Source organism: Betta splendens, chromosome 4, assembly GCF_900634795.4.
Source record: "Betta splendens chromosome 4, fBetSpl5.4, whole genome shotgun sequence".
NCBI classification, from domain to species: domain Eukaryota; kingdom Metazoa; phylum Chordata; class Actinopteri; order Anabantiformes; family Osphronemidae; genus Betta; species Betta splendens.
The window spans coordinates 2,772,601-2,796,812 of record NC_040884.2 but is presented as its reverse complement, the minus strand read 5'-3'; the positions used below and the strand labels follow the sequence as shown (position 1 = coordinate 2,796,812).

Here is a 24,212-nt window from a genome sequence, read left to right as displayed (position 1 = left end):
TTGTGCGGGGCCTTTGTGCGTTTGATTACCTCTCCGGCGTTCTCGCTCCTGAAGGAGGCGTAGAGAAGTGAGAAGGTGCAGACGATGGAGGTGATTGTAGACTCCGAGCGCCAAGAGGTCATACTCCGAAAGGTGGAGCAGGTCCTGGAAGAACAAAAGAAAGAATGTCATTATCTGAACATGTGTGTTTATGTGTCATTCACACACTTCATACATACTTGAGGACTCATCTATTTGAGTATTAGCGTCGCTTTTGTTAGCATCACTCTGTCGAGGCCTCCAACAAACATGAAACTGTCATCATCCACTCCTGCTTATTGAAGCTGCTTTTCAACAGGGGAACCACAGCAAACAGCTGAAGGCTTAAGAGGAGGAGATGTTTGACTCCAGGACAAAACCCCGGCTGACGTGGATCAGGCGCACGTTGAGGAGTGGCTCCACATCAAGTTAGCTTAAAGTCATCAGTAAACAGGCTTTGGGGCGTTCTGCTTTCACGCCACTATCTGGTGATGATAAATCACCGCTCAGCCTGATGTCGACTGGCCTTTCACATCAAAGTCATGTCAAGCGAAGAAGAATGAGACGCCAGCGTGTGACCTGATGACCCGAGAGACATCTCTGACCATCAGCCCTGACTTTCACCAGTGCCGTAGTTTCACACTGAGCCTGGGCCTCGTCCGTCTTCCTCTTCGCTTCCTGTCTCTCTTCCTTCCTCTACGGTGATGTGATTCTGATGCAGACGCTGCATCAGACGCTGGTCCTCTGACGGAGCGTCCTCCATACGTGTGCCGTCCCCGCCCCTCGTCCCCCTCCTGTCATTACACACGACTTAAACACAGGCTTCACCCTGCACGCTGGTGTTAACGTGAAGGACCTTCAAAACAGCCACTACTCGAAGCCCCCGAGACTTTGAACCAGACCTCAAGTCTGTGCAGTAATGGAACAACACAGGGACCCACTCAGTCACGTGTGGTCACAGGGCAAAGCAAGGCCCTGTTGTTTTGGCCTCTCAACAATGCGACCATTCTGCTGCTTCAACACAGACACAGGCCTGTTTAGATGAGACAGTCGCACAGTGGGCAGACGCACAACGCAGCGACACACACCTGCAGCGCACACACAGGTACGGAGCCCAGTAACAGCACGTTAGCAGGCGAGCGGCGCTGCAGCCACACTTTGCTGAGGCTAAAACACCCGCTGCCTCTGGGCGTGTGTGTGTTTACAGCGCGGCCTCACAGCCCTAATCCAGCCCCGCTCCCGTCTCGCTCCCGTCTCGCTCGCGTCCAGCAGCGAGTACGTGTTTGCCTTTCGCTCACAGCGGCGCTGGGGAGCTGGGTGAGTGTTGGTTTTGTGCGTGCGAATGTTGTTGCAACGGAGAAAGTGACAGAGCAGATTAGAGTAGAATTCAACATTTGTTTATTAAACAGCTCCGTTCCCTCCTTTCGTGCTCATCTCGCCTCTTACGCTGTAATTCACAGACAGAAAATTAAAAATCATACAGTGTGAAGTAAATTATAAGGTGGGGCTGCAAAAAAGAACATCAGTCCCACAAACCAACAGCTGTACATTCAGTGTGGCTCTGAGGATAATCACTGGTGGGAAATTTTGTAAATGCATAGGAAGTTACCCCAAGAACCATAAGCAGCACAAATTAGACTCAGTGGTTCGTCACCCGTCCTCCAGTCAGAGCATAAACAGGCGTTGTGGAGTTGGGAGATGCTCTTGGACACGACACCACTGTACATGTAGCTGTTGGCTGAGTTGGTTTTAGCCTGGATGACTAGGAGGCACTGAGCCATAGTGTTGTTATATTCAGTGAAAGGTTAACAAAGCTCATTAAACATGCAGGATGGTCAGGAGGGCTCCACCGCACGGACGCTCCACTTACGAGCATCGTGTCTTTAATTTGGACAACGAGCTCTGAAAGTAATTTAATGCTGGAGTCGTGAGGGAATAAATCCTAGTACTGATAATACATTTCTGCGAGCCGGCGGTCGCATACGGTAGCTTTTAGAGGTTAATGGGTGGACATCGCCGTCCACTGAGCCTAAAAGGCCTGTGATGAAGTTTTATTAGGCGGCTGTGGAACAGTGAGTCTTCCACAACACGGTTTCATCAATTATTCAGTTAAAGCCCCTTTTCAAAACACACACATTCAAGCACCAGCTCATCCAAAAGAAAAAGAAAACATTCATTCCCAGTCTTTTCACGTGGGGACTTCTCCCACGTTACACCTGAAACTGATGTGGAGCTGGATCCATCTACTGTACCACCAGAGGTCAACACTAGTTTCTATTCCTCATTCTCCCCGGGTGTTTCTACACTATTTATGACTCCCCAGTTCCTTGATTTGAAGAGGAATGTTCGCCTCTGTAACATTTCCCTGAGTTTACTGCAGCTGCAGACTCTTTGCTGGCTTTACCTCCACCCCGTCGTACTCCTGTTCCAGCGCGGTGCAGTACTGAGGGAGTCCCAGCTGGCTCAGCCATCGGGAGATGGCCTGGTGCTTCATGGCGACACATAGACGCCGACAGGCCTGTCCGCAGACCTACAACCGATCTTAAAGATGGACCCTGAAAGAGAGTAAAAGATTAAGATTCAGGGTTTTACCACACAATACACCTTTACTAAAAACATACGTGTTTATTCATGTGTTGTTTTCACACAACACTGAAAATCCAAGTTACACATTTATTTAGTGGTGGGACAATAGTTTTCTGTGGGTTTGTTGAACAGGAGGTCCTAAATATGTTTTTCCTGGTGAGAGGCTGCTCGTAGCCAGACCTTGTTGTTTATCGGTCTTATCAGGTGATTAGCAGACACTCCAGTGCCCTAAACGCCCCCAGGTGTTGATGTCTCCGTCTCAACAGAAGCCTGAGAAGCAGACTCTGTCTTTGCTGGCAGTCGCCTCAACAGAGAGCCACAAAACCTTAAGCAGAATATTCAGCAATTACTGGAGCATGATACTGGAAATAAGAGCCGATAGCAAGCGAGTGCGTCTGCTCACTATCACCACAAATCATTTATAACAAAGAGAATCTGGGTTGTCACTATAGCAACATATAATAGACAAGAATGAACAAAAGGTGGTGGAATGATGACGGTGAGAAGGCGTTAAAAACACGCGCTCCCTTGAGGAAAAGGTTTGAGTGATCAGAGGTGCAGCGTTATTCCAGCAAATGTTGGATTTGTAGCAATCTGTCAGTCAAGCAAAATGTAGTTATGGAGTTTTAAAGAAGAGGTGCAGGCTGTGATAGGACGGGTCCGGTCCCCCCTCACTCAGTGTCAGCTGGGCTCGGTGGGGATAAGTGGCCTCAGCTAATGGATTGATGCATGGAGAAGGGGTCAATGCGGCCTTTAAAGGACACCACACAGACGCAGCATTCAACAAAAAGGAGTCACAACCAGAAGCTGCTTTGACTTTACACCATAAACGCTCATATCCGCTACTGCACCAGTCAATCAGCTCCTCCAGAGCACATCTGGGGCATCTGCATCATAACATGTAGCCCTTAAACAGCAAAATACCTGATTCATATGAAAATGATGTGCCAGATCGATATGAAGCTAATTTCTACTGATGAAATCAATAATGAGTTTCTGTGGAGTAGCTGTATTGTCAGGTACCATCACCGTTATTAGAGTCACCGTGTTGCACATGTACAGTGAGGCCTGTCATTGGGTTTTATGCAGGTAAAGACAGGACACACAGGACAGAGACACACACTCCACCCAATTTTATTAAGTGATGTCTACACACACACACACACACACACACACACACACACACACACACACACACACACACACACACACACACACAGACACACACACACACACACACACACACACACACACACACACACACACACACACACACGCGCTTTCAACCGTATCAATCTAATCTATGAGCGGGTTATGAAGTAGATTAGTGGATCGCAGTCATTCGTGCAGTATATGGCCTCCTGTAAGTGCCCACGCGTTTCCAGTTGAACCTAATAAAGGATGGAGGTCGTGTAGGAGGATGAGCGACCTTCCCGTCAACCCTGAGCCTACACACAGTAATACAGACGACATTTCCAGCACCAGCAGTCACACGGCGGATCGTTCGCTCCCACCTCGACCCCTGCATGAAGCCAGTACCAGCATGTTAGCGCAGCGCTGGGCTTTGCCTGCAGTCCATTCATGAATTTATGGAGTTTAACTTTGCCACATCGCGATTAAGCTCATTTTATACGAGGAACAGATTGTCGCTCTCACTAAGTCGGTAAATCAAGCGTCAGCGTGAGATTTCTACAGACCAAACCAAGCGGGTCCATTGAGTCAGCCTGCGTCAGCCACACCTCGTCTGTCTGTGCATCTTTCAGCCAGATGGGTCCTTGAACAACCAGTAGCACCGACTACTGAGCAGCTGTATGTCATTGAGCGTTCAGGCTCTTCCCTGATATTGGGAAAAGTCTCTCGTAAACGTTCCACAAGGCTCCACGTGGCTTTGGGTGAACTCGTGAAAGATCACAGAATATTTCCAGGCAAATAAATGAGCTACTGGGTTCAGCTCAGGCCGAGCAGATAAGGTTTGCAGGAGCTAGAAAAGGGATGAATGAATAGAAAAGGGATGAATATGCATTTGTTGTGTGTGTACAGTATGTGCCAGGTTTCTGCTGGATCATCAGACACAGCTCACGATGGGTTCCACTCTTACGCAACGCTGGCTTGTCTCTGTGTTGACAGTGAACAGCACATGCTTGCCTGCACATTCCCAACCGTGCCTGAGAGAGTTGGGAAGAGGAAGAAGTCCGCACTCAAACCTGTTCCCATCAGAACCAGCGACCGGTTCCCCGTCCAGAAAGCTGAACTCGCGCCGCGTCCCTGGAGGCTTCGCTTCCGGCCCGGTTCTAACCCACCTCCCCCTCCTCCCCCTGTTGGGTTGACCTCAGCCGTTTCCCATGATCACATTTCTCCAGAGCCTCACAGAATGCATTTATTATAGAATATAAATAGATCCACCCCTCCATATTTTCTGAGTGGTCTAACAAATACTCACCAAACAGCCTCAGCAAGCAGACACCCAAGGAATTCACGTCCGGAGCAGCATTAGAGGACAGTTCCCCCTTTCACTCTGTCACTCCCTAATGCCTGCATTGGCTGACTTTTATAGTCCAAGGGCATCCATTTTGCCAATCACATTAGACTGACACAATCCAACCAATTGCATTAGGCTTCAAAAATAACACCAGCATCATCACCCAGCCATTTCCAGCTCCTTTAACTGAGACAGCAGAGCCCTTGATTATTAGCGACAGAAGGAAGCAAGGCAGGAAAGATGAGACGTTTGATTTAGTTACAGTTGGAAAAACCTGAGCTGATTCCAGGTGACAGGATCAGGACATTACAAGCAAAGGCAACGAGCCACACAGAATAATAGAGTAAACTTCACAGATACAGACACTGTTTGCAGCTGAAATGCATTATCTGTAATGGCTTTCTCATAAAGAACCACAGCATGCAGCTCTGCGCTGCTGTGTCAGATTCTAAGATGCTCCGTGTTTCTGGGGCGTGAATTTCACCATCTGAAACCTCACTTTCTAGTTTCAGAGAACATGTCTGAAGCTGTCTGGACGTCTTTACCTGAGAGCTGCTGTAACTGTAACTGCAAAAGCAGCTGGAGGAACATATTTCACACAGAACAACAACACGTATTTAACTGCAGATTTCTCTCCCCTTCACTTAATGCTGGTGCCCAAATGTGTGTTTTCTGCCCTTGTGCTTCATCACAACCTTTACACATGTGCAGCTGTCTCACATTTTCTCTTCATCATTCCCTCTTTTCTGGCTGCTCTTCTTTAGCAGCTTAGTTTTCAGTGCAGATTTTGTTCCAGCTCCTCTTTCTCATGCCTTTATTCACACTTTCTTATAGATTGTACATCCATCTTCCTTTTGCATTTATTACTCATTACTTTATCCTATAACTTATTCTAACTTATTCTATAAGGTTCAGGATCTAGACCCACTTCACAGCGACCAGCATTTGGTCTACACATGTGTGAGTGGGGACGGGCGGCTGCCAGGGGGGGTTGCGAAATTGACAGCTTCATCAAGTTATTTCTCTCTCTCTCTCTCACACACACACACACACACACACACACACACACACACACACACACACACACACACACACACACACACACACACACACGGCTGAGCCTGCAGCAAACACCTTATTTCTGTAAAACAGATTGATTTCACTGTGTTCATGTTGCAGACAGTGGGGTTTTCATCAGACTGCACCAAGACATCAGCAGTTTTCATTCAGTCTGGATTCTTGCCTCCGGTAGGTTGCATTTCATTTCAAGATCTGGTCCTAAACTGATTCAGATGTGCTCTTAGAAACTAGTTTTCCCTGATTTATTGGGTATTTAAATAGCGTCTAAGTTCCTTTTACAAGCCCTCAGGGAAACAAAAACACTCTGCAAGGTAATTTAAACTCATAAAACATCATACAATTTCCAGGCAAAGTGCATCTCCTCTCCCACGACCAGTATAATCCCTTAAATCCCTTAGATTTAATGTACCGTAAATAGAGTTTTGATTAATTCTCAGATTTATTTCATCACGTGTAAAAAGTGTAGTGAGTTGTCGGCACATCAGCGGTTGGATCACAAATATTTCTGCTTGTTGCACCTTTAAACATCCCTGCAGGTATGAAAGAAGAGACGATAGCTGTCACTTGAACGGCAGTGTATCATTTTATATTAGGGGAATCTTAAATATCAGGTGGAGACTTTAGCATTACAGTAAAATCATGTTACAGTTTCATTTGGTTCCAGTGGAATTTCTAATTAAAAAGTCAGCATGGTTTAATTGGTTGGACAGGTTTTATAGGTGAACTCACATTTGAGGTTAAATGATTGCGGTCTGTTGATAACAGATACTGAGATAGGAGATGGGAGAGGGAGAAGGGAGGTATAATTTGCATGACTCAGCTGTGAGGTAAGGGCATTCCTAAGGAGCTGCCTGCTTCTGCATACAAGCGTATACAGTAGTAGACCTGCAAACAGCCCAGAGGCATCTCTGATTTTATTCTAGAGGAACTATAAATGCATTTAAACTCATTTCTAGCTAATCTAAATCTGAAAATAACATCAAAAAGGCAGTTATTCTGCACACATGAAAAACCAATCAAGTCATAAGTCACTACAGTTAAAATCGAAAAGCAAAGTCACAAAAGCTTTTACTTTATTTGTGCTTCTTGCTCGTTTTCCTGTCTAACATTAACCGAGCGTCAAATTCCAATCATGGGAATCGTCCGCTGCATTTCTGGTAAACAGGATAATCTCACAATTTGAGTTTTTAAATCGCGCCTTACTTTGAGAGCGTTGCAGGACGACGCAGGGAGCCGCTGGGACAGAGTGCTGAGTAACGCGCAGCGGCGGATCCGGGGGTGAAGCGCCGCCGCCGCCGCTGCTGCCGCTGCTGCCGCTGCTGCCGCTGCTGCCGCTGCTGCCGCTGCTGCTGCCGCCGCCGCCGCTGCCGCTGCCGCTGCGGATGGAGCGCTCGCTGCACTGGTAGCTGCAAAGTTTCAGTCGGCGAATAACATCAGCTCGAGTTGCTGTCGGCACCTCAGCTGAAGTCTGCAGAAAGCCACAACCCCCAAAGTACCTGTCAGCACAGGGAGAGAGGAGAGATGCTGCGTTCAGGGACCGAAGCCAGACTTCATTCTCATCACGTCCCAGTATCAACAATGAGGGAGGGTTGAAATACGCCAGCACGTTGTGCTTTATCTGAAGAATTTAAGGGTGTATATACTTGTTTAGTTACTTATTTTTGCAATTTGCTGTACATTACAAGTACAATTACATTTTAAGTCATTGTTCTTTTAAAATGAAACACCCGTTTTAGTTTTCTAAATAAAATTTATAGAAACCTTACAAAAACAGCCGCAAATAAAGACTGTGTGTATTTTAATGCAAACAGGTGAAGATGTCTGAACGATAACGATGTCATTCACATCAATGTTGTTGGGTTAAACCATTTTGATAAATGTTTTATGCGCCAAAGGCCATCTAGTGCCGCAAGTGTGACATTTCACTTCCTCTGTTTATTATTTCCCAATACAACAGTCAATCAGTAAATATGCCCGAACTGAAATGCCATGATATTCATGATTATTAGTATTTTATTATAAGTTAAACATACTCTAATGCATATTAACTATTGTAGCTGCAGCGTTTAGCAAATATCCGCCTCAAAATAAAAAAAACAAAAAACAAAAGTCTAGTTCATGAAATTGATAACCAATGAAAATTCGTAACGTCATACAAGCAGAATTAACATCCAATGGGATTCAAGAAGGGGCGGGCTTTCTGATGTTGTGGTCGACTTCCTGGATTACAGCGTGAAATCAATACTGCAGCAGCGTAAGTAGGAAGAGAAAGCTGCCGTTAAAGCAGGTAATTTACAAACATTTCACTTTTATTTTATGCGATGTCATGAAAATCTATCTTGTGGTGTAATGGGAACCAGCTGTTGATGGACTGTGTCAATGTGAAGCGAGCTGCACCCACCGAAGCTGCTCACAAGACTGAGGCATGTGATATCGATTAGAGAAAGTCACACAGCTCTGCCACAGCCCGTTCAGCTGCACGGACGGACAGAGGAAGCTCGTCTTACTGTTAGTGGCTCTCATTCAAACCACCTTAACTTGATGCTTCGACAGCTGTGACAAAATGATTTGACAGAGATGTCAGATGATGATGTCACAGACTTGACGTCAGTGCATTCAGAAAACAAGGACCGATGCAGAAAAAGTTATTGCACTAAAGCAAGTTTACAGCCGTTGTTTGTAAATTGTTATTTTTATTTGTCTACTCAACACTCTTCATTTTAAACTTTACAAGCGTTCCCAAAGCAGCGAATAGCAAAAACAGCAACTGTAAAAATGTGAATTACTTTTCACACAGGATGTGAAAGCTGGAGTGGTGCTGTTAGGACTTTGAAGGAGCTCTAACTGTTTGTGCTCTCATTAGTATGAGTGTATTTTTCCAGGGGTCGCCCACATCTTGATGAATGAATCTTCCAAGAATCACAGAAAAAGGGGTGGAGTCCAGAGTTGTATCATCCCTCAAGCACACAGGCAGCGGAACTAACAGGCTCAGCATGGTGCACGTCTACAACTGTCATCCCTTCGCCTCACAACAGATAGTACAAGTAAAGGAAGCTTGGCTTCACAGCATGCATTTTTCAAAATGTCGATGACTATTAATGATGTTTTTAAAGGTATTTGCTCTGTGACTGTGGCTTAGGTGGAGCAGGAGCCTGGCTTGGTCTGCTGTGGAGGTGGAGCGCTGTTTGTTGTGGCTACTGGAGGATGCAAGGTTACTTTTAATTCAGTGACTTCCTCTCCATTTTCAATATTCATCTAGTTACTTTGGAGCTGTCAGTGGCAATAATAAATATTTTAAATGTTTGTATGGCTGTGATGCTGTTTGTGACCGTATGCGGATCAAAGTGTTCTCGGGCTGATTTAAGGTGGAAGCCTACAGTCTGGAGCAGGGCTGCCCTCTCCTCTGTCGTTTCGCCACCATGGGCACGGTGAGGAGCATCCAGCACAGCAGGATAGGTGAAAAAACCCACCTTCGCTCCACAACAGCAGCTGCACTAGTATTTATATCCACCTATCGGATTCATGTTTATATGTAAGCAAGGCAGTAGAGAGCAGGAAAACCAAGTATAAAGAAGTGAACGCTTTCTTCCCCCTCTGTACTGTTCACCTCCACATCCAGGAGATTACCTGGTCACCATTGAGGAAAAGAACAGCGCTACCTACCTGCGAGCCTACACCAACTGGCGCTTTCAGGTGCAGCGCGTCTCCAACACATTAGCAGTGTCGGTCTATTACTGTACAGGTTTAAATGCAGCGCTTCTGCTGTTGCTGCAGGCGGAGGAGAAGGCCCGCGTCGGGGTGCGCTTGCTGGGGCACCTGCTGCGGGGGGCGTCTGTGCGGGGCGGGGTGCAGATGGAGATCATCGAGATCCCTCTGTCCGAGCGCCCTCTTGCTGTGGCCTGTTGCTCAGTCACAGGAGACCTTCTGGTCGGCTGTGAGAACACGCTGGTTCTGTTTACACTGAAGCGGCAGAACCAGCAGAACCTGGTGAGAACTCGCCTGCAGCATGCGTCACGTTATTGCATCTATTTCTCTTTTTTTCTCCTTGCTTGTTAATTGTTGTAATTAATATAAGTAGACTCTTGTTGCACTGACACATATTTTTCTTTTTTACAGCAGAACCAGAGTCAGCAAAACCTTCAGGGCTCTTGGCCGAACACCCAGCAAAGCTCCAGTAAGTAAAGCAGGATTCAATGTGATCCAGTTACAGTCTCGCAACAAAACAATGACAGTAGATTAGACTTTGTCTTTGACTTCCCATTGTGTCCTGTCAGGTCAGACCCCGTCCGCTTTGGACTTTGAGCGCTCCATCATTCTGCATCTTCCAAAGATGACACCTAAACAGGTTCTGACTGTCGGCACCTTTTTACAGAATCAAATGTCTTAGTGTGGAATCATAAATTCACGTTATGTTGTTGTTGTTTGCTGAAATGCACTGCTGTTTAGCAGGTTGTTATTAGTTGGTCTTCCTCCTCTTCCTCCTCTCAGGTGGCGCTGTGTGGAGGATATGTAGCCGTGCAGGCAGAGCTGGAGGTGCTCGTACTAAAGCTGGATGCAGCCACTGAACCTGTGGCGCTGGAGGAATTAACAGACTCAGATACTTTTGGTAACAACATAAAAACAAGGACTTCTACTGTAAATGCATTGTGCTAAGGAGAATTATTTGATATATTAACATTTGTGGTTTACAAGCTGATCACCTTGAAGACCAGACCGACTTCCTACTCATCCCAAAACATCAGGAGTTGCTCGGTGATCGAGCAAAAGACTGTGACATCCCTGTCTGCATTGAAAAGACTGGACTGGAGGACAGAAGGCAGAGCGTGCTGTCCTACGTTCTCTTCAGGCGCTTTAGTCCAGAGTTCTTTCAGGGCTGCAGTGTGCAAGAGACTCAGCTGCACTCGCTGCAGCTCTACCCGCTGTTCACCAGTGAGTAGAACCCTCAGCGGTATTCTGGAAAACTGCACACTGGTTTATGACTGGACACTGTCGTAAACTGTCTGTTCCAGGAAACCAGTCAGTGTCTCTGGAGGAACCGGCCTGTGTGTTTTGTTTCTTCTCCCTCCCCTCTGCTGGATACCTGTACAGCCTGAAGGGCGGAGTGGAGCTGCTCTCAACCTATCAGTATCCAGAGAAGGTCCTGGAGGCGGTGCTGACGGATCACCTGTTGCACGTTATAACCAAGTAGGTTTACAGTTAGTTGAACAATCTGTAAATCGTTGACACACGGAAGCCTTGTAGATAAAGGAGGCGACAGTGAGAAAGAAGCACAGCTGGTTTGTGCCCATCAGTCTTGAGACTTGAGGATGTTCCTCAAGTTAGTGAGAGTTTCCAGGTAAAGAAGGCAGTTGAAGAAATACCCTTATCAAACAAAAAATGATAGAGGCCTGAGTCTTCAGAAATTCATTTTAAAGAAGGAAATTCATCATCATGCTGACATAACACTGTTGGTTTCTGTGGCCGTCAGGAGTGCGTTGCAGTGTTTCACAGTTCGCTGTGCAGCCGTAGCAGCGAGGCTTGAAGACCCGTACATCGACACAACCATGAAGGTACCACCACTGCCCACTGATGACCACTCACTTCCACTGGAGAGTTTATAGCATTTACGTGTGTGTGTGTGTGTGTGTGTGTGTGTGTGTGTGTGTGTGTGTGTGTGTGTGTGTGTGTGTGTGTGTGTGTGTGTGTGCTTGTGTGTGTGTGTGTGTGTGCTTGTGTGTGCTTGTGTGTTTGCGTGCTTGTGTGTGTGTGTGCGTGCGTGTGTGTGCGTGTGTATGTGCGTGTGTGTGCATGGGCGTGCGTGTGTGTGTGCGTGCTTGTGTGTGTGCGTGCTTGTGTGGTGCGTTGTGTGGTGTGTTGCGTGTGTGGTGTGTGTGTGTGCGTGTGCGTGCTTGTGTGGTGTTGCGTGCGTGTGTGTGCATGGCGTGCTTGTGTACATGGGCGTGCTTGTGTGTGCGTGCTTGTGTGTGTGCGTCTTGTGTGTGCGTGTGTGTGTGTGTGTGTGTGCGTGCTTGTGTGTGTGCGTGCGTGTGTGCAGGCCTGTCCGCCGTGCAGCCTCGAGGTGTGCGCCCTCAGAATGCAGCTGTTCATATCGCCTGCGGTCAGTGTGCGTCCACGGCCGTCACGTGTCCTCCTCTCTGCAGCCGACACAGAGACGGCCGGAGGAGCCATGAACGCACCACGCAGCGCAGGGGCCTGTAAGCATCGCACAATCCAGACACGCATCGCGTCACACGCCAATCCACACGCCCGCAGTGCTGCAGCCAGCTGCCCTCTTGTGGCTGCCAGAAAACTCCACCGAAGGATTTGTCAGCGCTGGCACTCATGAAGCCGTGTGCGTGTGTGTGTGTGTGTGTGTTGTTATTTTAGCAACTTGAAAGAAGCACACTATGCTGACCGGTGTTTTCCCCTCGCGGTGGGAATCGATCCCGCAACCATGCCGGCTCTGGAGAGCCTGCTGTCCCGGCCCTTGCTGTAAGAACCCCGCCCCGGAGTCTGTGCTGTCGCTTCCAGGCCGAGCTGCATCACGCTCACCCTAAACGACGCTAACTAGATTATGCAGTGACCTTTTGAAAGTTTGGCTTACAACAAAGATTGATGAGAGTGAAACAAACATAAGGTCACAGTGAGCTTTGACCATCGCAGTCACACTACGTCATCTCTCACTGGATGACTGAATACTTGTGCCAAATGTGTAGAAATTCCTCTGTGACATTTTAGTGATAACATGTTCACGAATGGGGAAGATAGACCGACCGGACACAAGGTCACTGGGACCTTGAACCTTTACCTTTGACCTCTAAAATCTAATCAGCTGAGCCAGTTGGACGTTTGTTATCTCTACTGTTGAGGTCCCATTTCAAACTCTCTTATTGCTAATGTATTGTGAATAAATAATATAACATTTAGATATGAAATCAGTTTAGATTTAAAGATTCAGCAGAAGAAGTTTAAGTCTTTTCAAAGCTAAGACATGAATTTGCAGTTAGTCACAGGCCAACGCTAGTAACACAAGTCTAATATTACCATTACATGTGAGTCCAGCTTTAAATGCAGCGCTCTGCTGTTGCTGGCAGCGGAGGAGAAGGCCCGCGTCGGGTGCGCTTGCTGGGGCACCTGCTGCGGGGGGCGTCTGTGCGGGGCGGGGTGCAGATGGAGATCATCGAGATCCCTCTGTCCGAGCGCCTCTTTGCTGTGGCCTGTTGCTCAGTCACAGGAGACCTTCTGGTCGGCTGTGAGAACACGCTGGTTCTGTTTACACTGAAGCGGCAGAACCAGCAGAACCTGGTGAGAACTCGCCTCAGCATGCGCCACTTTATTGCATCTATTTCTCTTTTTCCTCCTTGCTTGTTAATTGTTGTAATTAATATAAGTAGACTCTTGTTGCACTGACACATATTTTTCTTTTTACAGCAGAACCAGAGTCAGCAAAACCTTCAGGGCTCTTGGCTCGCGAACACCCAGCAGCTCCAGAAGTAAAGCAGGATTCAATGTGATCCAGTTACAGTCTCGCAACAACAATGACAGTAGATTACTTTGTCTTTGACTTCCCATTGTGTCCTGTCAGGTCAGACCCCGTCCGCTTTGGACTTTGAGCGCTCCATCATTCTGCATCTTCCAAAGATGACACCTAAACAGGTTCTGACTGTCGGCACCTTTTTACAGAATCAAATGTCTTAGTGTGGAATCATAAATTCACGTTATGTTGTTGTTGTTTGCTGAAATGCACTGCTGTTTAGCAGGTTGTTATTAGTTGGTCTTCCTCCTCTTCCTCCTCTCAGGTGGCGCTGTGGAGGATATGTAGCCGTGCAGGCAGACTGGAGGTGCTCGTACTAACTGGATGCAGCCACTGAACCTGTGCCAGAGCGTTGCAGGACGACGCAGGGAGCCGCTGGGACAGAGTGCTGAGTAACGCGCAGCGGCGGATCCGGGGGTGAAGCGCCGCCGCTGCTGCCGCTGCTGCCGCCGCCGCCGCTGCTGCCGCTGCCGCTGCGGATGGAGCGCTCGCTGCACTGGTAGCTGCAAAGTTTCAGTCGGCGAATAACATCAGCTCGAGTTGCTGTCGGCACCTCAGCTGAAGTCTGCAGAAAGCCACAACCCCCAAAGTACCTGTCAGCACAGGGAGAGAGGAGAGATGCTGCGTTCAGGGACCGAAGCCAGACTTCATTCTCATCACGTCCCAGTATCAACAATGAGGGAGGGTTGAAATACGCCAGCACGTTGTGCTTTATCTGAAGAATTTAAGGGTGTATATACTTGTTTAGTTACTTATTTTTGCAATTTGCTGTACATTACAAGTACAATTACATTTTAAGTCATTGTTCTTTTAAAATGAAACACCCGTTTTAGTTTTCTAAATAAAATTTATAGAAACCTTACAAAAACAGCCGCAAATAAAGACTGTGTGTATTTTAATGCAAACAGGTGAAGATGTCTGAACGATAACGATGTCATTCACATCAATGTTGTTGGGTTAAACCATTTTGATAAATGTTTTATGCGCCAAAGGCCATCTAGTGCCGCAAGTGTGACATTTCACTTCCTCTGTTTATTATTTCCCCAATACAACAGTCAATCAGTAAATATGCCCGAACTGAAATGCCATGATATTCATGATTATTAGTATTTTATTATAAGTTAAACATACTCTAATCTAATATTAACTATTGTAGCTGCAGCGTTTAGCAAATATCCGCCTCAAAATAAAAAAAACAAAAAACAAAAGTCTAGTTCATGAAATTGATAACCAATGAAAATTCGTAACGTCATACAAGCAGAATTAACATCCAATGGGACTCAAGAAGGGGCGGGCTTTCTGATGTTGTGGTCGACTTCCTGGATTACAGCGTGAAATCAATACTGCAGCAGCGTAAGTAGGAAGAGAAAGCTGCCGTTAAAGCAGGTAATTTACAAACATTTCACTTTTATTTTATGCGATGTCATGAAAATCTATCTTGTGGTGTAATGGGAACCAGCTGTTGATGGACTGTGTCAATGTGAAGCGAGCTGCACCCACCGAAGCTGCTCACAAGACTGAGGCATGTGATATCGATTAGAGAAAGTCACACAGCTCTGCCACAGCCCGTTCAGCTGCACGGACGGACACAGGAAGCTCGTTTTACTGTTAGTGGCTCTCATTCAAACCACCTTAACTTGATGCTTCGACAGCTGTGACAAAATGATTTGACAGAGATGTCAGATGATGATGTCACAGACTTGACGTCAGTGCATTCAGAAAACAAGGACCGATGCAGAAAAAGTTATTGGACTAAAGCAAGTTTACAGCCGTTGTTTGTAAATTGTTATTTTTATTTGTCTACTCAACACTCTTCATTTTAAACTTTACAAGCGTTCCCAAAGCAGCGAATAGCAAAAACAGCAACTGTAAAAATGTGAATTACTTTCACACAGGATGTGAAAGCTGGAGTGGGTGCTGTTTAGGACTTGAAGGAGCTCTAACTGTTTGTGCTCTCATTAGTATGAGTGTATTTTTCCAGGGGTCGCCCACATCTTGATGAATGAATCTTCCAGAGAATCACAGAAAAAGGGGTGGAGTCCAGAGTTGTATCAATCCCTCAAGCACACAGGCAGCGGAACTAACAGGACTCAGCATGGTGCACGTCTACAACTGTCATCCCTTCGCCTCACAACAGATAGTACAAGTAAAGGAAGCTTGGCTTCACAGCATGCATTTTTCAAAATGTCGATGACTATTAATGATGTTTTTAAAGGTATTTGCTCTGTGACTGTGGCTTAGGTGGAGCAGGAGCCTGGCTTGGTCTGCTGTGGAGGTGGAGCGCTGTTTGTTGTGGCTACTGGAGGATGCAAGGTTACTTTTAATTCAGTGACTTCCTCTCCATTTTCAATATTCATCTAGTTACTTTGGAGCTGTCAGTGGCAATAATAAATATTTTAAATGTTTGTATGGCTGTGATGCTGTTTGTGACCGTATGCGGATCAAAGTGTTCTCGGGCTGATTTAAGGTGGAAGCCTACAGTCTGGAGCAGGGCTGCCCTCTCCTCTGTCGTTTCGCCACCATGGGCACGGTGAGGAGCATCCAGCACAGCAGGATAGGTGAAAAAACCCACCTTCGCCTCCACAACAGCAGCTGCACTAGTATTTATATCCACCTATCGGATTCATGTTTATATGTAAGCAAGGCAGTAGAGAGCAGGAAAACCAAGTATAAAGAAGTGAAACGCTTTCTTCCCCCTCTGTACTGTTCACCTCCACATCCAGGAGATTACCTGGTCACCATTGAGGAAAAGAACAGCGCTACCTACCTGCGAGCCTACACCAACTGGCGCTTTCAGGTGCAGCGCGTCTCCAACACATTAGCAGTGTCGGTCTATTACTGTACAGGTTTAAATGCAGCGCTTCTGCTGTTGCTGCAGGCGGAGGAGAAGGCCCGCGTCGGGGTGCGCTTGCTGGGGCACCTGCTGCGGGGGGCGTCTGTGCGGGGCGGGGTGCAGATGGAGATCATCGAGATCCCTCTGTCCGAGCGCCCTCTTGCTGTGGCCTGTTGCTCAGTCACAGGAGACCTTCTGGTCGGCTGTGAGAACACGCTGGTTCTGTTTACACTGAAGCGGCAGAACCAGCAGAACCTGGTGAGAACTCGCCTGCAGCATGCGTCACGTTATTGCATCTATTTCTCTTTTTTTCTCCTTGCTTGTTAATTGTTGTAATTAATATAAGTAGACTCTTGTTGCACTGACACATATTTTTCTTTTTTACAGCAGAACCAGAGTCAGCAAAACCTTCAGGGCTCTTGGCCGAACACCCAGCAAAGCTCCAGTAAGTAAAGCAGGATTCAATGTGATCCAGTTACAGTCTCGCAACAAAACAATGACAGTAGATTAGACTTTGTCTTTGACTTCCCATTGTGTCCTGTCAGGTCAGACCCCGTCCGCTTTGGACTTTGAGCGCTCCATCATTCTGCATCTTCCAAAGATGACACCTAAACAGGTTCTGACTGTCGGCACCTTTTTACAGAATCAAATGTCTTAGTGTGGAATCATAAATTCACGTTATGTTGTTGTTGTTTGCTGAAATGCACTGCTGTTTAGCAGGTTGTTATTAGTTGGTCTTCCTCCTCTTCCTCCTCTCAGGTGGCGCTGTGTGGAGGATATGTAGCCGTGCAGGCAGAGCTGGAGGTGCTCGTACTAAAGCTGGATGCAGCCACTGAACCTGTGGCGCTGGAGGAATTAACAGACTCAGATACTTTTGGTAACAACATAAAAACAAGGACTTCTACTGTAAATGCATTGTGCTAAGGAGAATTATTTGATATATTAACATTTGTGGTTTACAAGCTGATCACCTTGAAGACCAGACCGACTTCCTACTCATCCCAAAACATCAGGAGTTGCTCGGTGATCGAGCAAAAGACTGTGACATCCCTGTCTGCATTGAAAAGACTGGACTGGAGGACAGAAGGCAGAGCGTGCTGTCCTACGTTCTCTTCAGGCGCTTTAGTCCAGAGTTCTTTCAGGGCTGCAGTGTGCAAGAGACTCAGCTGCACTCGCTGCAGCTCTACCCGCTGTTCACCAGTGAGTAGAACCCTCAGCGGTATTCTGGAAAACTGCACACTGGTTTATGACTGGACACTGTCGTAAACTGTCTGTTCCAGGAAACCAGTCAGTGTCTCTGGAGGAACCGGCCTGTGTGTTTTGTTTCTTCTCCCTCCCCTCTGCTGGATACCTGTACAGCCTGAAGGGCGGAGTGGAGCTGCTCTCAACCTATCAGTATCCAGAGAAGGTCCTGGAGGCGGTGCTGACGGATCACCTGTTGCACGTTATAACCAAGTAGGTTTACAGTTAGTTGAACAATCTGTAAATCGTTGACACACGGAAGCCTTGTAGATAAAGGAGGCGACAGTGTGAGAGAAAGAAGCACAGCTGGTTTGTGCCCATCAGTCTTGAGACTTGAGGATGTTCCTCAAGTTAGTGAGAGTTTCCAGGTAAAGAAGGCAGTTGAAGAAATACCCTTATCAAACAAAAAATGATAGAGCCTGAGTCTTCAGAAATTCATTTTAAAGAAGGAAATTCATCATCATGCTGACATAACACTGTTGGTTTCTGTGGCCGTCAGGAGTGCGTTGCAGTGTTTCACAGTTCGCTGTGCAGCCGTAGCAGCGAGGCTTGAAGACCCGTACATCGACACAACCATGAAGGTACCACCACTGCCCACTGATGACCACTCACTTCCACTGGAGAGTTTATAGCATTTACGTGTGTGTGTGTGTGTGTGTGTGTGTGTGTGTGTGTGTGTGTGTGTGTGTGTGTGTGTGTGTGTGTGTGTGTGTGTGTGTGTGTGTGTGTGTGTGTGTGTGTGCTTGTGTGTGCTTGTGTGTTTGCGTGCTTGTGTGTGTGCGTGCGTGTGTGTGCGTGTGTATGTGCGTGTGTGTGCATGGGCGTGCGTGTGTGTGTGCGTGCTTGTGTGTGTGCGTGCTTGTGTGTGTGCGTGTGTGTGTGTGTGTGTGTGCGTGTGCGTGCTTGTGTGTGTGCGTGCGTGTGTGTGCATGGGCGTGCTTGTGTACATGGGCGTGCTTGTGTGTGCGTGCTTGTGTGTGTGCGTCTGTGTGTGCGTGTGTGTGTGTGTGTGTGTGCGTGCTTGTGTGTGTGCGTGCGTGTGTGCAGGCCTGTCCGCCGTGCAGCCTCGAGGTGTGCGCCCTCAGAATGCAGCTGTTCATCGGCCTGCGGTCAGTGTGCGTCCACGGCCGTCACGTTGTCCTCCTCTCTGCAGCCGACACAGAGACGCCGGAGGAGCCTGAACGCACCACGCAGCGCAGGGGCCTGTAAGCATCGCACAAATCCAGACACGCATCGCGTCACACGCCAATCCACACGCCCGCAGTGCTGCAGCCAGCTGCCCTCTTGTGGCTGCCAGAAAACTCCACCGAAGGATTTGTCAGCGCTGGCACTCATGAAGCCGTGTGCGTGTGTGTGTGTGTGTGTGTTGTTATTTTAGCAACTTGAAAGAGCACACTATGCTGACCGGTGTTTTCCTCGCGGTGGGAATCGATCCCGCAACCATGCCGGCTCTGGAGAGCCTGCTGTCCCGGCCCTTGCTGTAAGAACCCCCGCCCCGGAGTCTGTGCTGTCGCTTCCAGGCCGAGCTGCATCACGCTCACCCTAAACGACGCTAACTAGATTATGCAGTGACCTTTTGAAAGTTTGGCTACAACAAAGATTGATGAGAGTGAAACAAACATAAGGTCACAGTGAGCTTTGACCATCGCAGTCACACTACGTCATCTCTCACTGGATGACTGAATACTTGTGCCAAATGTGTAGAAATTCCTCTGTGACATTTTAGTGATAACATGTTCACGAATGGGGAAGATAGACCGACCGGACACAAGGTCACTGGGACCTTGAACCTTTACCTTTGACCTCTAAAATCTAATCAGCTGAGCCAGTTGGACGTTTGTTATCTCTACTGTTGAGGTCCCATTTCAAACTCTCTTATTGCTAATGTATTGTGAATAAATAATATAACATTAAGAATGAAATCAGTTTAGATTTAAAGATTCAGCAGAAGAAGTTTAAGTCTTTTCAAAGCTAAGACCTGAATTTGCAGTTAGTCACAGGCCAACGCTAGTAACACAAGTCTAATATTACCATTACATGTGAGTCCAGCTTCATCTCTGTCATCACTGTCTCTGTTTGGACATTTATGATCTAGTGGCCTCTAGTGTTTAAGAGCAGCTGTTCTTTTATTAGGGCCAGGAGGTGATTTTTGCAGCGTGGCCTGAAAGTAGCAACACGTTCTGCTTTAGTTCCTCAACCAACCATAACCTGCATAACTGCCCCTAGTGTGTGCGACGTGTCCTCACAGACTAATCCAGTTTGAACTAGAGTCGTTTGGGTTAGTACTCGTCTAACTCAATAATCCTGCTTCAGTCTTTGAATGTTGTTTAATTCTCTCTCACACGCACCTATTTATTTATTTGTGTTTTTATTTATTCGCATTGCATTGGTTTGGGCATCGCTGTCTGTGATCCCCTCACTGAGCCCTTATAAGTATCATGAAAGCAGAAGATAAAGATTGTTGAAGGTGCTGGATTTTATTTCCAGTTTCAGCTGGACTAAGAAAATCACTCACAAAACCTGTGTCCCACTTTTTTTGACACAGAAGACAAAGAATTTAAAGAGGTGGAGGTGATGAGGATTGACATGGTTGCAATCTGCAAAACCACCACTAGATGTCACTAAAACACTGATCGTGTCTAAATGCCTTCTCTGTTAAACATTTCACGTTGAATTCAGCTTGTTTGCCTGGTTGAATGCATCAGCGTTTCTTGTCTCTACTTTGTGTGATTGTGGCTTCAGGAGCAGGAGGTTCACGGGGTCCTCCCCCAAAGAAAGCAGTGCAGCCGGACATGGATGGAACCTGTACGTGGTCGAGACCGTCTCGCCCCTCGCGCTCTACCAGGAGATGGTAACACACGCTCTTTTATTTACTGGTTACGAGCTTTTTTGTTTGTGTTGTGGCGGAACACATTCAGTTCCTGGTGTCGGTACTGTACGTGACTGTGCCTCAGGTCGAATACAGTCAGCGCTACGCAGAGACCAATCCACAGGCCCAAAGCCTTCGCCACCTCCTCAGCGAAGCTCACCTCCTCCTCCGAGCCTCGCTGCTGCAGCAGAGCACTGAGTGTCCACAAGCAGACAGGGAGGTGCTGGAGGATGCGTTCAGGCACAACTGTGCTCAGCTAGGAGACTGCTTCAGCAGGTAGTTTCAATATTATTGATAGTTTATAATATTTTTTTATCTACCAGGATAAAATGTGCTTCATACTGTAGGTAAAGTTTTAAATCACCGATGGACAACGATAGTCACGTTTTGTCTCTTTATCCGTCTAAATCTCAAAGCTATTTAATTTGCACCATTTTCAAAATTGGAATTTTTATTTGCCATTTTCTCTTTATCCATGAAGGTGTCCAGGTTTGATTTGTCTGTTTGGTTCCGTTAGGGGCAGCCAGAGGGACTGCCACCTGGCTCTGCCGTACTACAGGATGTCTGGCTTGTCAGTTCCAGAGATCTTATCTAGGAACCGCCCACTTCCCAGCAACCCTCACTTTTATGGCCCTGGCTTCCTGTTCTATCTGAAACATCACCTGTTAGAAGAAATGGAACAGAATCTCACTCAGGTATATGATACATAGAATCAAGCTCAATGTTAAATAGATTTATAATAATAACTAAATTTACCCATTTCCCTCGGTGCAGGAATCCGCAGATGAGGTCATTGACATTTTCAGCCAATCAGAGCCTTCTGAGCTTGTCCACGTCTGCGCCAGTCCGTCCATGATTAACGTCAGTCCTGCACGAACTCTGCAAATTCTACAACATCTGGAGGACTCGACCGGCGTGTCGGTTCCTCTGACAATCACCATGGCAACCATGATGCTTCGTATGGGCAACATGCAGCAGTACACACAGCTGATGGAGAGACACGCTGAGGTTAGAGGTGACAGGGTGTCAGTGTGTGTTCAGGCAGAGAAACACTGATTGCGACGCTAACGTGTTCTTGTTGGGAGTCAGATGCTGCTGATTTACGGGTTCATCGAGGAGCCGAGGCTGCTCCTTCACGGAGGAGGCGGAGGACGTCACGCGCACATTCGTCCCACAGCCCTGACTCAACAGCTGGTGAAGACGCAGCCGGGACTTCTGGTGGCGTCCATGGTGGCTCTGCACGAGAACAGCAAAGTTCAGCTGGAACAGGCCGATCACATATTCCAGGTGTGTGTGTGTGTGTGTGTGTGTGTGTGTGTGTGTGTGTGTGTGTGTGTGTGTGTGTGTGTGTGTGTGTGTGTGTGTGTGTGTGTGTGTGTGTGTGTGTGTGTGTGTGTGTGTGTGTGTGTGTGTGTGTGTGTGTGTGTGTGTGTGTGTGTGTGTGTGTGTCGTTAGCAAAGGCCAGCTGTTGCTGCGTGTGTGTGACGGAGCCTGTGTGCGCAGGAGCTGGGCTGTGAGAACTGCCTGCAGGTGGACTTCTGGGAGGCGACTCTCATGGCGTCGTCGCAGGAAGCTGTCATCCAGGAACTCCTGTTCCGAGTGGCATCGGTTTATATCGAGCGGCTGACGAATACAAACTCGGAGGGAGCCTCGAAACGCAGGTCACTGAAGAGCGCGGAGGATCTGGTACTGGAGCTGATGATGATCCTTTTCTCCCGTTTTAAGTGATTATATGAAATCCCATAATTTCAAGTTCTGTGTGTGCGTGTGTGTGTGTGTGTGTGTGTGTGTGTTTGAGGTCAACTCGTGCCCCCATTATGGACCTTTGTACCTGTGGCTCTCCGTCCTCAGTCCACCTCACACAACCAGCCCTCAGCACCTGGAGGCGCTACACAAACTGCAGGTAAATGCTCTCAAAATATAAAATATTATTATATTTATAATAAATTTATTATTCAGACTATTTCACCTGGATGACTGAGAATCTGCACTGACATATTTTGACAATAATAATTCCTTTTAAATAATTAGCCCTGGAGTAATTACTGGTGAGGTAATTCAGACCCGAGCTCGTTTCTCTGTCTCTAGTCTCTCCTATGTGGTCCGTCCCTCTCCGTGAGCTCTGTCGCTCCCCTGCTGGAACGCGTGACGGAGGACACCTTATGGGGCTTCAGCCTGCACCTCCTCTGCTTCACCAGAAGAGGGCAGTACGACATCAGCATTGAGAAGGTGCTGGACCGGTGTCCTCAGGCCATCGTACCCTACGCCAATTACCAGTTACAAGACAAAAACATGGTCGGTACAAAGGAGTCACTTTTTAATTTTAGCAACTGTTCCCTCTTGAGCTCTCACGCTTGTACTGTGGTTGTCTTGTCCCACTTCCACAGGCGTTGTGGTGGCAGAAGCTGCTCCCAGAGCTTTGTAGTCGCACCAGAGCTGCACCTCATAACAGCATCCTATTGGCTGCTCTAAAGGGTACTCACCTCAACTGTCTGTCCTCTAATTGTATACTTTCGGTTTCTCTCATAGTGGAGAGGGTGTTAATATATGACAGGCCTTTAACCTTGATTCTATATTTTTTTTAGATTTTTAACAAATTGCTTAAGTAGATACAAACTACTCCCTGAAAGTACAGTAAAGGTTGGAACTTTTGTTCTAGTGGGCAGTCCTTTGCCGCTTTTTTTTATTTAGTCAAAACCGCTGTTGTTGCTAATTATATGATCTGTGGTTTGAATTTGACTCATTTCCATCCTGTCAGAGACTCTGGTCATGGTTGCCGCGGAGATGAGCCCTGCAGAGCTGTTGGAACTGATTCCCGATGACGGCACGGCCTCATACTTCCTGCCTTACCTTCTGACATGTAGCCAGAAACACCTGGTGGCCTGAGAGCCAGCAAGAAACATTTACTTACATCAATTGATTCACACTGAGCTGAGCTTCATGCCTTGGACATCATCAGCCTGACCAACGCACGGTTTAGCTGGCTCTCTGATCACTGTACTGATCTTAGACAATAATGTGCTGGATTGTTTAAGCACTTGAGCACAAATATTGGAATAGTAATGGACCATGACGCACCGCCTCAGGGTCACACAGACCAGTCCAGCTTTTGGGCAAAGAAACTTTAAACATCAGTAATGACAACAACTGGAAGGTCTTCAAGGAGCTTCCTGAGAAAGGTGGAAGGCGACATTCAAGTATGAGGATGAAATGAGGATGATAACAAGTGGAACGAGAAGATAAGCCCAGAGTGGGAAAAAAAACTAGAAGGAAGAAGATTCTACTTGAAGAACTTGACTCAGTAGACAGATGTGAGAAACCAGATAGCAGAGCAAAAAAAATCTCCTAGACGATGGATGCGTGATGTTCCCATCCTTAGAATAAAAGGTGAACCTGATATATACATATCTATGAAACATATGAATGTATGTAACCAACTGCAAGAAATCAGCAAATGCTTTTATTATATTAAATATTCATCTCCCATGTAGCTCCTAATGCACTACTGTACATTCTGATGAAGTAGACTTTTAATTTTAAATAAATTAATTAAAATATTGTTTGTTTACATGGATATTTGCTGTGGCTTCAT

General features: G+C 46.9%; 2 protein-coding genes across 3 annotated transcripts in view; one reads left to right on the top strand and one right to left on the bottom strand.

Annotated features, from left to right (window-relative positions):
* The window catches only part of bcar3 (BCAR3 adaptor protein, NSP family member), a 36,368-nt gene extending 28,867 nt beyond the window's left edge, over positions 1 to 7,501 (bottom strand). The window contains exons 1-3 of one of the 2 annotated variants that reach the window (XM_029146337.3): positions 7,367 to 7,501; positions 2,423 to 2,573; positions 30 to 144 (exon numbers count right to left, since the gene is read on the bottom strand). In XM_029146337.3, the coding sequence (XP_029002170.1) occupies positions 30 to 144; positions 2,423 to 2,512 (205 nt within the window). In that variant the 5' untranslated portion in view covers positions 2,513 to 2,573; positions 7,367 to 7,501. The remainder of the gene's footprint in view (positions 1 to 29; positions 145 to 2,422; positions 2,574 to 7,366) is intronic. The other variant, XM_029146338.3, reaches the window with a different exon arrangement.
* A 692-nt stretch (positions 7,502 to 8,193) lies between these two features.
* Positions 8,194 to 24,194, top strand: hps3 (HPS3 biogenesis of lysosomal organelles complex 2 subunit 1). The gene is made up of 37 exons (XM_055508611.1): positions 8,194 to 8,450; positions 9,046 to 9,207; positions 9,303 to 9,374; positions 9,529 to 9,619; positions 9,783 to 9,856; positions 9,938 to 10,150; positions 10,280 to 10,337; positions 10,438 to 10,508; positions 10,652 to 10,769; positions 10,856 to 11,092; positions 11,173 to 11,347; positions 11,631 to 11,712; positions 12,198 to 12,260; positions 13,217 to 13,447; positions 13,574 to 13,583; positions 15,692 to 15,822; positions 15,918 to 15,989; positions 16,144 to 16,234; positions 16,400 to 16,473; positions 16,555 to 16,767; positions 16,897 to 16,954; positions 17,055 to 17,125; positions 17,269 to 17,386; positions 17,473 to 17,709; positions 17,790 to 17,964; positions 18,251 to 18,332; positions 18,799 to 18,956; positions 20,494 to 20,602; positions 20,706 to 20,896; positions 21,138 to 21,315; positions 21,395 to 21,628; positions 21,710 to 21,907; positions 22,124 to 22,306; positions 22,419 to 22,523; positions 22,709 to 22,915; positions 23,008 to 23,095; positions 23,379 to 24,194. The coding sequence occupies exons 2-37, from the start codon at positions 9,067 to 9,069 to the stop codon at positions 23,504 to 23,506; spliced, it is 4,737 nt and encodes a 1,578-aa protein (XP_055364586.1). The 5' UTR covers positions 8,194 to 8,450; positions 9,046 to 9,066; the 3' UTR covers positions 23,507 to 24,194.
* Positions 24,195 to 24,212: the final 18 nt, after the last annotated feature.